Source organism: Berghia stephanieae, chromosome 1, assembly GCF_034508935.2.
Source record: "Berghia stephanieae isolate SIO BIC M18660-M18661 chromosome 1, UCSD_Bste_1.3, whole genome shotgun sequence".
Classification (NCBI taxonomy): domain Eukaryota; kingdom Metazoa; phylum Mollusca; class Gastropoda; order Nudibranchia; family Aeolidiidae; genus Berghia; species Berghia stephanieae.
The window spans coordinates 137,890,527-137,905,526 of record NC_088360.1 but is presented as its reverse complement, the minus strand read 5'-3'; the positions used below and the strand labels follow the sequence as shown (position 1 = coordinate 137,905,526).

The following is a 15,000-nucleotide window of genomic DNA, read 5'->3' as shown; positions in this document are numbered from 1 at the left end:
ATGTAAGAATAACAAAAATGGATAAACAAGTATCCAAAGAGACCTACTATGCAAATTTTACACTGATCAGTAAAAAATATTCAAGACAAAAAAAAAAAAAAAATAAAGCAAAGAAAAACATATTTACCAGTGTCTGGATCATGTTGACTCGATTTCCCCTCATCATCTGAGCACACTTGAGAACATCCACCTCATTTTCACGAGCTGCCTGCTCCATCAGGAAGTCCAAGGCTATGTACGTCCCCGTACGACCAATGCCAGCACTGAAATGGGAACGATAAAAGTTTCGAAAGGAAATATTTAATACCCTTTTCAACTCAAGCATCAGTAACACACTTTATAGTCACCTGGAACAACTACAAAAGACGTCTAACTTCTACGTCATGGCACAAGACCGAAGGGCTAGAGCTCAGGTGGTCGCTGGTTCGGATAAGTAAGTAAGTAAGTATATCCTTTTCAACACAAATGAGTCCATTCAAAGGGGGGACAACTCTGTGTTCAATTCTCTCTGCTTTGGGCAGAGTCTACAGATAGAATGCATTTCAGTAAAACATAAAAGTCGCAGCTTAAGTCTGTGTTATGATGAGTTGTAATTTCAAAATATCCAAAATGTATATCCTCTATTGAATGAGGTATTTAAAACAATTATTTGTTTATTGGATTGGACTTTAAGTGACCTTTTAAAAGATAAAACTATTTTTCGTAAAATTTATCAACCTTAGAGGCGCAATGCTCCAATGGGTTGAGCAAACAACTGATTCAACCAACATACATATTCTATGTTTTTTTTTGGTTGTTTTTCGTTTTTTTTTTTTGGGGGGGGGGATGTTTCTAACCTCTCTATCCACACAGTAGAAAAAAGATAAATTGATCTTACATCAGATTTGATGAACAGCACTCTGCGTCTTGAACAGAGGATAAAATGCAATAATTACCATCCATTCCACAATACAGAAGCTAGTAGAACCTTAGGGCTTATAACAGCAGCACTATTTTTCAATTAATAAACATCTGCGCAACCACTGACCAAATTCTTTAAGTAAAGTCTTATTAAAGAACATTTTAATCTATTTTTGTTTTTATTTTCAGGCTATATTATATGAAGAGTGGTTTTCCCAAACTCCCTAACTCCTCTGTTTTTTCCTATTTTGAAATATTGAGGATTATTTCCCCTACAATTTCTTATTCAGTCTATTATTTTATCATATTTAAACTTAAAATTCAAACAAATATAGGGAAATTCATGTTCCATTTGATGGTGACAATAAAGTTTACGTTTTAATTTATCTCATGGATGGAAAATCTCAAAAAGTAGAAAAAAATCGACTGAACGAGTTTTGGAAAGAAAACTAGCCTTCATATCTAACTATGAAGTTACAAAGAGCATAAATTGACATCTAATTTACCTGCAATGAGATAAAATTGGAGCAGTGTCATCTGGTTTGAAATTCTGTACTTTCCGTCTAAATGCCAGCAATGTGGTGGGGTAGGTAGGGGCGCCGTGATCGGACCACGATGTGAAATGGAATTGTTTCACTATTCGACTGTTCTCAAATTCCTGTCATGGAAGGAGGAAAACAAATCAGATTTCACTTTAAACACAATATTATGAGATTGTTGATATACGGGGTAAGGTGCTATATAAAAAGCATATATTATTATTATTATTATTATTATTATTATTATTATTATTATTATTATTATTATTATTATATTTTCGCCAAGTTAGCACATTATTGCATTGAATCTTGACAAAATATGTAGTCCAATAAAATAAAAATTAACAACGAGAATCCAAAATATTACAAAAATTGGAGTGCATCAAAAACACTCATTGATCGACGACTGTTAACACACTGCCAAATTCAATAAGAAAGAGGACAAAAAATACATTAATACAAAGAAGATGATGCAACCAATCTATTTCCTTACCTTGGCCACCTCAAAAGTCCTGATGATAAAATCTGTATACTTGGTGGTGTTTACAGACAAGACTGTCAAGTCACCATACTTGTTGCTGCCTTCGTCAGGCCAATATTGTTCACATTTTTTCTGAAAGATAAAAAGGAATTAAAATAATTTATCATCCCGTAATTTCTCATTTTGCTACATTGCACCCTTTAACCCTTTACAAGCTGTGTTCCAGTTTATTCTTATTTGACATAAAGAATGGTGATTTTAACTTCAATGGCTTGAAATCCGAAAACAGGAAAAAAAAAAACATCCAAAAAAAAAAATTAATAAATAAACAATCAGGTCTGCAACTCATTTTTCATTCTTGACTGTTTTTAACTATTTTCACTTTGGCATAGATTATGTGTTTACGAAAGGGGTCATTTTAATATCACAAGACTGATAAACTCATCCAGAAATTGGGAATTTATTGTCAAAATGAATCCTAAACTATTGGTTCTGTAATTGTAGTTGTGCTTTTATATAGCACAATATCCACTAAACGTGCTCAAAGCGCTTTGTGCGAGGGTAGAATGATGTATTTTGAGTACTATATTTGATTATATTAGATTATTATCTTCATTTGCAAGAATAAGAAGAAACTTGAAACTGTCATTTTTGTTATCCTTAATCGCTAAAGTATTCTGTGTATTGCTGGGATATGGATAAAGGGGGGGGTGGCTGTTTGTTTTGTTTTGTTTTGTTTTTTGTTGTTTGTTTTGGTTCAAATCAAGAGGACATCTTAAAGTGCCATTATTTTGTTTGACATTATAAAAAGGACACTGGATTCATCAGTGGGTTGTTTTTGCATGAGTGTTACTTTATATATATATATATATATATATATATATATAATATATATATATTATATATAATTTTTTTTTTTAATTTTTTTTTTATTTTAGGGGGGGGGGGGGGGGATGGTCACAGTTATAAGAATCATGTTACACAAAGTTGTTAACTAATTCCATATCAAAATGTAGTCATGGTGATATAATGGTTACTTATCCTAACTTCATTATCACTATGAAGCATATCATATTGCATACTTTGACATTTCTCTCAAAAACCCGAAAACCCCACTATTTTATGGTTTCATTTGAAAGATTCAATCAACCCTTAAAATCCTGATACATTGGTTACTTCAGACTGGTGTATCCAATTAAAAAAGAAATCCATAATAACAAAATTTTCTCCTTGACCTTATCAAAAGGTCAAGGTCAATCTACAAATCAAATACCTTGCACGACTCTGTGAGGTTGGTCAGCATGACTATTTTGGAGACCCTCTGCTGCCACACCATCCTCCAGAAATCTCGAATCATCACTTTGTTAGGACCTGGGCATTAAAAAGGAAAATTAGAAGTTGATGTTAAAGTAGTAGTTTGGTGTGCTGTTTTGGGGTTTTTTTTAACTGTTCTAATATAATAATATTAATAATAATAATAATAATAATAATATTAATAATAATAATAATAATAATAATAATAATAATAATAATAATAATAATAATAATAATAAAAATAAATCTTTATTGTCCTCATAAAAGTGGCAATTTGTCATTTGGTTACACATTTATAACAATACAATACAGACATAGACACACTCACACAGATGCACATTAGTAACATTGTAGTCATCGAAAAAAAAATTCAAATATTTAATTGAAAGAAAACTTTCATGATGAAAATGAAAAGAAAAAGACAATTGCTGTTAATCAACAATGAAGGTTAAAAGCAACAATGGCTGATCCAAAATAAAATTCAAGAATATATTCTGATATCAATTGTAATAATATAAAGATATATAATTTCAAGCATCATTTAAGAGGAATTTCTTGTGAAACAAACGGGATTTCTATTTACCTTGAGACGCAATGTATGATTTTTGTGTTGAATACCCCTGAAATATAAAAACACAAAAATTGTTACCATTAAAGACATTAAAGTATTATCAGAATATTATTTATAATTAATGTTTGAAACGCAGTAACTTTTTATCAATTAGATCACAGTATAACATAACATACTTTCACTCATATAATTTGTGCAAAGGATAATAATGTCCTGCACATAATAATAGTATGCTCGGTATAGATATTTGATAGATGTCAATTAATTGTTTGGGGTGTTTTTTTTTTTTTGGGGGGGGGGGGGGGTTGGGTCTTTTCTAGACAGTCAAACAGGAATCGCTTCAGAACAAATACTTTCCAACAGACTGTAAGCAATTAAGGTTACACATGTATCTGTGTGGAGGGTTATAATTGTCTTGGCTGGCAGGTCTGGTGAACATTTCATTTTAACCTAAATGTACACTAAAGCCAGCGTGACTCAGCGGTATGGTCTTTGCTTCATACCCGAAAAGTTCCGAGTTCGACTACCCACTACACGAAGGTGGCTTTGAGCAAGTCACCTCGTCATAGCTCATTTTGAAGCACTGCACGACGGTTGACATCTGAGTTCTCCTAGTCTTCCCTTGGAATAGACCCTAAAGAAAAATTTCCCCTTGGGAATGAATACAGGAACTTTTTAAAAAAATTTAATATATATTTTACAAAACAACAACATTAAAGGGAGAAGTAAAAACCTCCTAAAGAAAGAAATGCTACGTACGTCCATGAAGTTTGCATTGACATAGTCTGAGAAAGGCTCTCCTGGCAAAGGGTCCAGCACTACTCTAGAATGGTCATCTGTGAGTCAAATGGAAAGGCATAAAACGTGAGATCGTGGTGGCATGTCATAATATAGATTAACAAACACCTGAATAGGTGTGAATGAAACAGTGCCATTAAAGAGAATAAAAATACAAGAACATTTTTTTTTTGTTCTGTTTTCTTTAGTTTTTGTTTTTTGTTGGGTTTTTTTGGGTTTGGTTAGTTTGTTTTGTTTCTGTTTGTTGTGTTCTTCTTTCTGCTCTGTCTGGCACTATTTCATTCACATTTTTTCGGATTCTTATCATACATGATCAGTGCTTGCCCCCTGATTTATCACTTTGATTAACAAAGACTTCCATGACAGCTCAGTCCTATTTGAGTGCAATGTGTTTCATCAAATAAAAAAATTGTTTCCTTGATAATCTAAATCATTAAGACATAGAAGCTTCATGTTTTGCTCGGCTATGATATATTACACTAATATAAAAACCAAACTGATTTAGACGTATTGTTTCAATATGAAAGGGAAAAGAGCAATTCCACAAATTGTCATTAATTGTTCATGATGAAAAAAATAAACCCAAAAATCTACAAGTAACAATTTATATAAGAAGAATATTTAAAATATTCTAAACAAAATCAAGATCTAAAACTGCTTCTAAAAACTTACATGCTACTATATTTCCATATCTGTTTTTGACTTTGTTCTCCAGTTTGCGGGCCACGACACAAGATGCAAGTAAACCAATAGGCAGCTCCTGAAAGGACCAAAATAAAATTTCTAAATGACAAGCAGTGATACATAGGTACTATTCAAGGTTTAATGTATATCTATTCCAGTTCTTAAAACCGCCTTGTCCAATTTGAGCAGATAGAAAAATGAAAGTAATTGTCATCTGAATCTTTATCACATAAAAATGATGTCCTTTCACTTCAATCTTCCCAACATTGTTAGTTAAATAAAATAAAATATTTTAACATACAACAAATACAATATTATACTCAAACATTTTCACCGTGACGCTCTTGAAAATGAGTTCTTTTTTTTCTTCAGAAGACTTCACATCGAAATTTATTTCCATTTTATAAAGTACAAATTGTCTTTCAAGATGATTTTTATGTACTAAAGCTTTTAACTACAACAGTTACTGCAAATCAGTTAAAAGGGGAAATGTCTGTCAAGCGCCTTATGCAAGACCATAACACCTCAGGGCTTTAGTTCACTTTCACTGTCATCCATCGGCTCACTGACTATGCTCAATGTCACCTTATTTTATTTGTGAAATAGTCCAGATTTCTGTTAGTTATCAACACAAATATCATGAGAATGAGTACCACAGTAAACCATTATTATCCTGAGAGATCACAATCCTACCTCAAATTCCCTTTTAAAACCTTCCAAACTGTGCTCTTTATTCTTCATGATGTAGTCGTACAGATCTGGCACTGGGACGGGGCTCGACTGTTTCTTGTTGCTGATATTTACATAGATGGGTTCCTGGCCTTCGTTTTTCATGTTGTCATCTTCTTCTCGAACGAACGATGGGGGTTCACTCCCTGCAATGACAGATTTTTTATTTTAAACGTCTAATTATGTCAAAAATCTACATTGTGAAATAAAATGAAAAAGATGAATCATCTTGACTGATTGCTTTGTTTAGAAATGGGGTATATGGTACTATATAAAAACATATTTATTCCACCCCTCTCATTGGAAAAGCCTAACATTTCTTGGTAAATACTCAAATCGTTCAATAATGCTTTGAATGCGCTGAAAAAAAAAATGTATTCAACAATTGCAGAATATTTTCGCACATTTTATTGGTGTGAAATACAGTGTAAAAGACAGCTAATTGGTAATTATAAAAAATCTTTTGGTGCGCATGCTGGATTTTCCCTCTATGAGCAAAACAGGAGTTTTAAATTTAAGTAGATAACAAGTATCATATAAATAACCGCTGCCACCATGTATGTTGATGCATTGTATATATATTCGGACAGATGCAGATGTGCACTTCTAAACATTCAGTTTATTCATCTTTAACTTTGACATTGAGAGTCTTCTACATCCAAGTAACTTAGTAATAACACAATAAACGGAAGAGCACCAAAATAACATTTATATAATAAGATGTGCAACTTCTCATTTAAGTATTACTGGTTAATAACATGATACTGTTACACTGGACATTTATTAAATAGCAGTCTAATCTTAAGAAAACAACACTGACAAGCAGAATTTCATAGGGATGAAAACCTATGTATCTAGAATAAGAAAAAAAAAAAAACAAAGAAATTTTAAGAGCAACTCTCTAATTGCTTGCTACTCTCCTGAACATGCAATGAAAGATATTTCAAAGACTGAAGATTTTTTTTGTTTTAAAGCCTCATACCAATTCTTGAGTCTCCAAGTAATTGACAACTTTCTTCTTTAGGCATGTGATCATGGACTTCATGCATATAACGATTGGGGACATCCATATTCTTTTGACGATTGCGTCTGTAGATAAGGATAAAATAGGTTAAATTGTCAGAGAGAATTAATGACAGCCTACGTGAATGAAAAATTCTCCAAAAAAAACAATGAAAAAAAATATAATAAATAACAATAGGTAATGAAATGTACGCTTCAATTTATTAAATGAAGAGACAGATATTTCATTCTCTTTCAAAGTCCTTCAAAGGACAATTGGGCCCATGGATCTAGAGTTTATTCCAGTTCTATAACGTGAAATGGACAATAGCAATTGCTTGTTATTCTTTGGATAGGATGCTAGTCTAACAGACTCAGCTATCCATTCATTGCTGGGTGGACAAGGTCAGAAAAAAATCTTGACTGCACCCGGGATCGATCTTGGTCGCTTTGCGTGTGAAGCGGGTGCCCTACCAAATGAGCTCTTGTGACCCCAACTAATGGACATTGCGGTCATTTTAAAAAAAAAAAAAATTTTAATTATAAAAAATGGAAACGTTTTTTGAAGTCTATAAATAAACTAATGTTTGGGGAGGGGAGAGGGCTAAACTTACCGATAGATGACACAGAGAATGATAATCAGAAGAACCAAAAGAGCTCCCACTCCCAGACCAGCACCAATGGCGATAGTGGTTGTGTCACTTTTGGCCAATACCTCCGCTGAAATTGGAGATGAAATAGAAAAGAAAACGAAAAGTCTCTTTAAAAGAAAAACACTAAATTCAAACAGCACTTTAGAGTATATGGTTTAATTAATGACATTCAAAATTTATAATAGGAAAACTACCTAATAATAATAATAATAATAATAATAATATGATAATAATAATAATAATAAATAATAATAATAATAATAATAATAATAATAATAATAATAATAATAATAATAATAATAATAATAATAATAATAATACTTTTTTGCATCCCAAAAAGGAAATTTTTTGTGCAGACGTGTTATAATTTACACAATAAGATAAAAATACAATGGAAATAGGATGTGTATATAAAAAAGGAACAGCTCCATAACCAAAGCTGCGCTTTATAATATGAATAATTTCAACACTGTAAAATAGTTAAAACTGTCACTATAAATTGAAAATTGAAAAGATTGCAAAACAAATAAATTAATAAATTAATATTTACATTTTTTGAAAGTAAAAATGCGAAATAATTATATAAAATGATTATTGCTTGTTGGACGGCAGAAAAGATTTTCGGTGTCTCTCTGTTTTCGTTGAAATAGAGAAAGGGCGACCACTTCTTCACTTCTTTCTGACATAATAACTGATGGTCTAAGTGGATGATACTGGTCATTTAATATTTTAGTTATTTTATTTATACAAAATTTCTCGTATAAAAGATCTACATCGTCAACATCATTTATATAGCGTTTAATGGATTTTTTAATATTTGAATTTATTTTGTTCCTTTCCACTGCTAAGCAATTGCCTCCCCAAGCTGTTATACAAAATGACAAAACACTTTCGATTACTGCTCTATAAAATAATGTGCAGAGGGTTTTATCTATTCTAAACTGAGAGAGTTTTGATAAAAAAATATGTACGTCTGCACATCTTATGCCTAATTATTTTCAAGTGTTCATCCCAGTTGAGCCTGTCATCAATTGTTACACCAAGGTATTTGTAGTGAGGAACTCGCTGGACGAATTGGTCCTTTAATTTTAACGGTTCTATCGGTTCCTTCACTCTCTTAAAGTCAATCACTAGCTCTTTTGTCTTGCTTATGTTAAGCTCTAGGTGGTGGGCATCACACCAAGACACAAATCTATCAATTTCTTGCCTATAAGCCACTTCGTTGCCATTTGTTATGAGGCCTTGAAGAGCGGTGTCATCTGCAAACTTTATTAAAGGAACACTCAGGTTTTGACTTCTACAGTCATTCGTGTATATTGTGAATAATACAGGGGACAATACACAACCTTGAGGAGCACCAGTATTTGTAGTTATACAGGAAGATAATAATAATAATAATAACAATAATAATAATAATAATAATAATAATAATAATAATAATAATAATAATAATAATAATAATAATAATAATAATAACAATAATAATAATAATGATAATAATAATAATAATAATTATAAAAAGAAGAAGAACAAGAAGAAGAAGAAGGAAGAGGAGAAAGAGGAGGATGAGAAGGAGGAGGAGGAGGAGGAGGAGGAGGAGGAGAAGGAGGAGGAGCAGGAGCAGGAGGAGGAGGAGGAGGAGGAGAAGAAGAAGATCAAGAACAAGAACAAGAATGATAACAAATAAAATAACTTGAATGAACATAGTGATAGTAGTATTTCAGTGGATCAAACCTGAAAACGTAACCCCCCCCCCCCCCTTCCTGGTTGCAATACCCTGACAAACCAATCAGTCAACCTCACCTCACCAGAGGTATAAATGATGATACTGATCAAAGAAAGTAAGAATAAACGACTCACTCAAGGTGCATCCAAAGCCTTTGTGACCGATTCCACAACCATCCGGGCATCGACCAGTGAAGGGGTCACATGAACTGTTGTCCTTACACACACCACAACGTTGAGCGCAATTCTTGCCGAAGAAATGGCTAGGACACACTGAAATGTACAAAGCAATTAACAATCAACACTTAATAAAATAAATAAATAAAATTCCCTTTATTCATTCCCTAGGGGAAATTTTTATCTGGGTCTATTACAAAGGAAGACTGGAATAACCAAGACGTCAGCTGCAGTCCAGCGACGCAAAGTGAGCTGGGGCAAGGTGACTTGCCCAAGGCCACACAGCGCAGGGATGGGTGATCAAACTCTGTACCTTTCGGGTACGAAGCAAAGACCATACTGCTGAGCCACGCTGCCCCGAATCCAATCTTCAAATCTGTTATCAAACTGATATGAATATATAATTCTTACGACTCCAGGACGAACCAATGGCTGGTATACCAATTGGTATGGCATCCTTTTCACACTTAAAGTGATATGGCATGACACTGTCAGAATCTTTTCTGGCCCCTCTACCTATCCAGGGGGTCCCGATAGCTTAGTTGGTAGAGCATTCGCTTCACACGCAAAGGAACTGAGATTGATCCTGGGTGCAGTCGAGATTTTCTTTTGACCCCTCCCCTGTCCATCCAGCAGTGATTGGGTAGCTGTGTCTGATAGATCTGGTGAAAAATACTCTGCAATAGACTAGCATCCTATCCAAAGGGTATCAAGCAATTGCTATTGTCCGTTTCACGCTATAGAAATCGGGGATAAATTCCAGCTCCATAGGCCTAATGGCTCTGAAGGACTACTTTTCTATCTATTCAGCATTGATTAGTTTGCAGATAAATATGGCTCTCCTCTGTCATTTCCTCCCCTGCGATCTTCATATGTATACAGTCTTCCATTTTCCATTTATGACTGGCCCTTCAACTTACACGAGTCACATTTGGCCCCTGCATATCCATCCTGACACCCATCTGTACACTTTCCCGTCACAGGGTCACACTGGGTGCCACGCTTGCAGGAGCCGCACTTGTGGAGACAGTCTGGTCCATAGCTTTGAATCGACTCACAAGCTGTTTGGTGTTGGAAAAGGAGAAGGAAAAAAAATGAAAACATCATTAGAAATTCAGATAACAACATCATATAAAACGATAACTTTGTTTTGTTTTTGTTTTTAAGGGTTTTAAGGCGCTTGCAACACATTTAGGACATGTCAGCACCAGTAAAAAGGATGAAAATTGGATAGTACAAACATTCTAGATGTACAATTAAAAGGATTTGAGAAAACGGTAAGACAAAGGGGAAAAGGTACACAAAGGGAACAGATATTCCAAGAGCATATTATCAGTGTACTTAGTTTGAGATTACCTAAATGTTTCACCCAGACAACAGCACTAGATCCCCACAATTTTATTTTACCTATATCACAAAGCTTGAACGTCCTGTTCGAAGACCCGTAGCCGTCCATACATCCAGTGGCGCAGCTCCCTGTTCTGCGCTCACAAACTTCCCCAAAGCGACATTTTCCACATTTCGTCTGGCAGTTACGTCCAAAATAGCCGTTACATTCTGAATGAAATTGTATTTAAAGACCAAAAAACTAATCTTAAAATATCTATATACAATCGTGTACTTGAGGCTGTACCAAAATGTCATTTTTGTGACGTTCGCTACCAATATTACTCCACTACTAAGTTATCTGGAAAAACTAAGGAATAGATTTGCTTTCATCAGTTTTTCTGAGTGAAATAATGAAGCTGAGTCTGTTAGATTTGGTTTAAGTACTTTGTGACAGACTAACGTCCAATCCAAAGGATAGCAAACAATTGCTATTGTCCGTTTAATGTTATAGAAACCGGGATAAATTCCGGCTCCATGGACAGAATGGCTCTGAAGGACTATTTTTTTAAACCTTTTTATATAATGCAATATCCACCAATTGTGCTCTTGGCATTTTACAAGCCAACAGCAACATTTAACATGTAGGATGAGATATGAAATGAAATTCTTAAGATGCTATTTATTACAATTTTGATTTTTGACTGAGCACTGTACTCAAGTACAGACAAATACTCATTTTACACCTAAGTGCGGTGAGAGAATACCAGTAAAGAGCCTTTTATGAGGACTCAACTTAACACTGCTAGATTGGGAATGCGAACCTGAAACTAGGTCCAACGATGAGAGACCATACTAAAAATTTTTAATAAAACCCTTTCGCAACAACACCATAAGATCCCGTCATCGTCTAGGCATTCCATGAAGGAATATAGATAATCCATCAAACAGGATGTCTCAGGTCAACAGGAATCACCCATGTTGTCCAAGTGAGAAAATTGGGGGTTAATTAATAATCTTGCCCAAGACAAAAAAATGAAAGTGCCTGAAGCAGGGATTGAACCCGGGACCTTCCGGATCACTGTGCAATGCCTCAACCACTGGACCACTTCACACCCCCCCCCCCACACACACACACACACACACACCCATACAACAAGACCAAAAGGCTGAATTAAATTCCTAGCCGATACATTTAATACAGCTTGCCAGCCCGCTTGTGGCATCAAGACCAAATGAACAGGTGGTTGGTGTCAATTTTACCTTCATTACAGAAATCTCCCGAGAATCCAGCAGGACAACCTTCTAGACACTTCCCACTTTCGTGATCGCAGGCTTGATTCACACAACTAGTGCATTCCTGTTTGCAGCTTGATCCGTATTTACCATGTCCACAGCCTATATATATCCAATTCAAGACAAAATGAAAAGGTTGTCAGCACAAAACAATATGATACCGTTTCAAAGTCAACACAACTTTATAATAATATTTTGTGACATCTGATTATCACGCGTTAAATTTCACATAAGTTAGATTTTTTTTTTTAATAAAAAGAAGTATTATTTAAAGAATTTTGAACATGTCTTTCATTCAGAAATAACAAAATCAGCATCGATTTCGAGGTAAAACAAAAAATTTCTTACTCTCTTAACTTACAGTTACATTTTGGAATTCAAACCTTGTTCCCAACACGCACTCATACGCTTGTGCAGTAATTGGGAACATGTCTCAAATTAAAAAAGAATCATATACCATTCTATAGCAAAATTGGGTTTTTCCCAAAATATTTTGTAAAACTTGTTTTACATGCGCAATATCCACTTAATAAGTTCAATGCACTTTACATGGAGCCCGTTGCCAACAGCAAGACACAACATGAAGGACAAGACAACAATGCCTGTTAGACGATAGTACAATTTTTCCGACAAAGACAGAGCTGAAATCGGCCAGGTACTCATTTTATGTTAGTAAGAGCCTTTTCCAAGGACTCAAGTCTGCACTGCTCAGAGCATGACTCGAACCTAGGACCTTCCAATCCAAAGGCAAGTGTCATTACCAGTAGACCACCCACACAGCCACATGAAAGTTGAATCATAAACAATTTGTCTTACTCCTTTCACAAGAGCTGCCAACCCATCCATCTGCACATCCAGACTTGGGACACAGTCCTGACGATGTGCAAATCTCCAAGTCATCCTTACAATGGCACTGATGAGTACAACTAGAACCGTAGAGATTTGGAGGGCACTCTGAAAACATGAGATAGGGGATAATTTAATATATAAATAAGATCAAGAAGAAGAAGAAGAAGAAGAAGAAGCAGAAGAAGAAGAAGAAGAAGAAGAAGAAGAAGAAGAAGAAGAAGAAGAAGAAGAAGAAGAAGAAGAAGAAGAAGAAGAAGAAGAAGAAGAGAAGAAGAAGAAAAGAAGAAAATAATAATAATAATAATAATAATAATAATAATAATATAATAATAATAATAATAATAATAATAATAATAATAATAAATAATAATAATAATAATAATAATAATAATAATAATAAATAAATAATAATAATAATAATAAAATAATAATAATATAATAAAATAATAATAATAATAATAATAATAATAATAATAATATAATAATAATAATAATAATAATAATAATAATAATAATAATAATAATAATAAATAATAATAATAATAAAATAATAATAATAATAATAATAATAATAATATAATAACAATAATAATTAATAATAATAATAATAATAATAATAATAATAATAATAATAATAATAATAATAATAATAATAATAATAATAATAATAATAATAATAATAATAATAATAATAATAATAATAATAATAATATAATAATAATAATAATAATAATAATAATAATATAATAATAACAATAACAATAATAATAATACTTGAGGCTGTTATAATAAATTCTTCTCTAACTAAAAAAAACCTTCAATTTTACACTTCACCGCTCATAATAGATTTGTAAAAGACTGGAACGAAAAAGGAAACATCAACCCGACTTACTGCACTCCTTCATATTACAAAAACCGATCGTGCCATTCTCATCCGTGAAGCACCACATCCGAATCAGACGACCCCCAGTGTCTTTGATCAATGGATTTCTGCAATACTGTCCTGGATCGTCCCCCTCCTCAAACTCCAGCTTGTCGAGTTTTTTCGCGTCTACGTCTTTCCACCAAACACATTCCTTTCCCGCTATGGTCTCGCTGAAATGGCCAGTGTAGGTGATACCGGTGGAGTCGTACTTGCAGGCATCCTCTGTGAATAAATAATACACATATATAAGAAATGTTATGGTCAAGCATTATTGATGTTGTGCGTTTAGCCAAGATACTCACAACATCCACCAGTCAGATGTATTATAACATACCAACACACAAAACTATGTGTAACCTTAAATGTTTATAGTCTGATTTATACAATTTAGTGATAACTAGTCATTATAATAGAAAGTTCGAAGATGATGTCACTCAGGTCTTTGTTTTTGTTTTCTGCCATCCTGACTATAAACGTTCATGGATACACACAGTTTTGTGTGTTGGTCCATTATACTTCCGGACGGCAATGTTGTGAGCCAAGCGCATACTATCTATAGCTGGCTAAAAACAATACTAAAGAGCTGGGCGACTTCCATTTCGTCCCCAAAAGCCCAGTTGGTAGAGTACTCGGTTCACATGCATGTGGGCCGGGTTGATCCTCGGCAAAGTCTAGATTTTTATTTTCCTTCCTGACTCTTCTGTCCACCCAGCATGATTGATTGGGTAACTGGGTCTGTCAGATCTGGCTGAAAGCTCTTGGTAACAGACTAAGGTCTTATCTAAATGGTAGCAAGCAATTGTTATTGTCCGTTTAATGCTATTGAAACAATAAAGTCCAGTTCCATTGGCGCTGTTTAGGACATTTCCACAGTTTCAATAAAAACATTCGTTTTTTTTCATTACTGCCCCGAAGTTTTTTAATTTAAATTTAAATGTGTGGCTGGCTGAGAAAACCTGGAAAGATGCGCAAATTTCATAAATTGAGGTGGAAACCGTTCGGACACAAGCTCGATGGATGATTACTTCAAG

The 15,000-nt window shown here is 33.8% G+C and overlaps 1 protein-coding gene across 1 annotated transcript in view; it reads right to left on the bottom strand.

The window, feature by feature from the left end:
- LOC144963331 (receptor-type tyrosine-protein phosphatase epsilon-like) overlaps positions 1-15,000 on the bottom strand; it is a 60,198-nt gene that overhangs the window by 9,615 nt on the left and 35,583 nt on the right. The window contains exons 3-18 of the mRNA XM_078897265.1: positions 13,937-14,191; positions 13,012-13,149; positions 12,163-12,297; positions 10,981-11,130; positions 10,494-10,634; positions 9,532-9,669; positions 7,633-7,738; positions 6,999-7,105; positions 5,981-6,162; positions 5,276-5,363; positions 4,565-4,641; positions 3,818-3,854; positions 3,194-3,291; positions 1,933-2,052; positions 1,407-1,558; positions 128-263 (exon numbers count right to left, since the gene is read on the bottom strand). Of these exons, the coding sequence (XP_078753391.1) occupies positions 128-263; positions 1,407-1,558; positions 1,933-2,052; positions 3,194-3,291; positions 3,818-3,854; positions 4,565-4,641; positions 5,276-5,363; positions 5,981-6,162; positions 6,999-7,105; positions 7,633-7,738; positions 9,532-9,669; positions 10,494-10,634; positions 10,981-11,130; positions 12,163-12,297; positions 13,012-13,149; positions 13,937-14,191 (2,060 nt within the window). The remainder of the gene's footprint in view (positions 1-127; positions 264-1,406; positions 1,559-1,932; positions 2,053-3,193; positions 3,292-3,817; positions 3,855-4,564; positions 4,642-5,275; positions 5,364-5,980; positions 6,163-6,998; positions 7,106-7,632; positions 7,739-9,531; positions 9,670-10,493; positions 10,635-10,980; positions 11,131-12,162; positions 12,298-13,011; positions 13,150-13,936; positions 14,192-15,000) is intronic.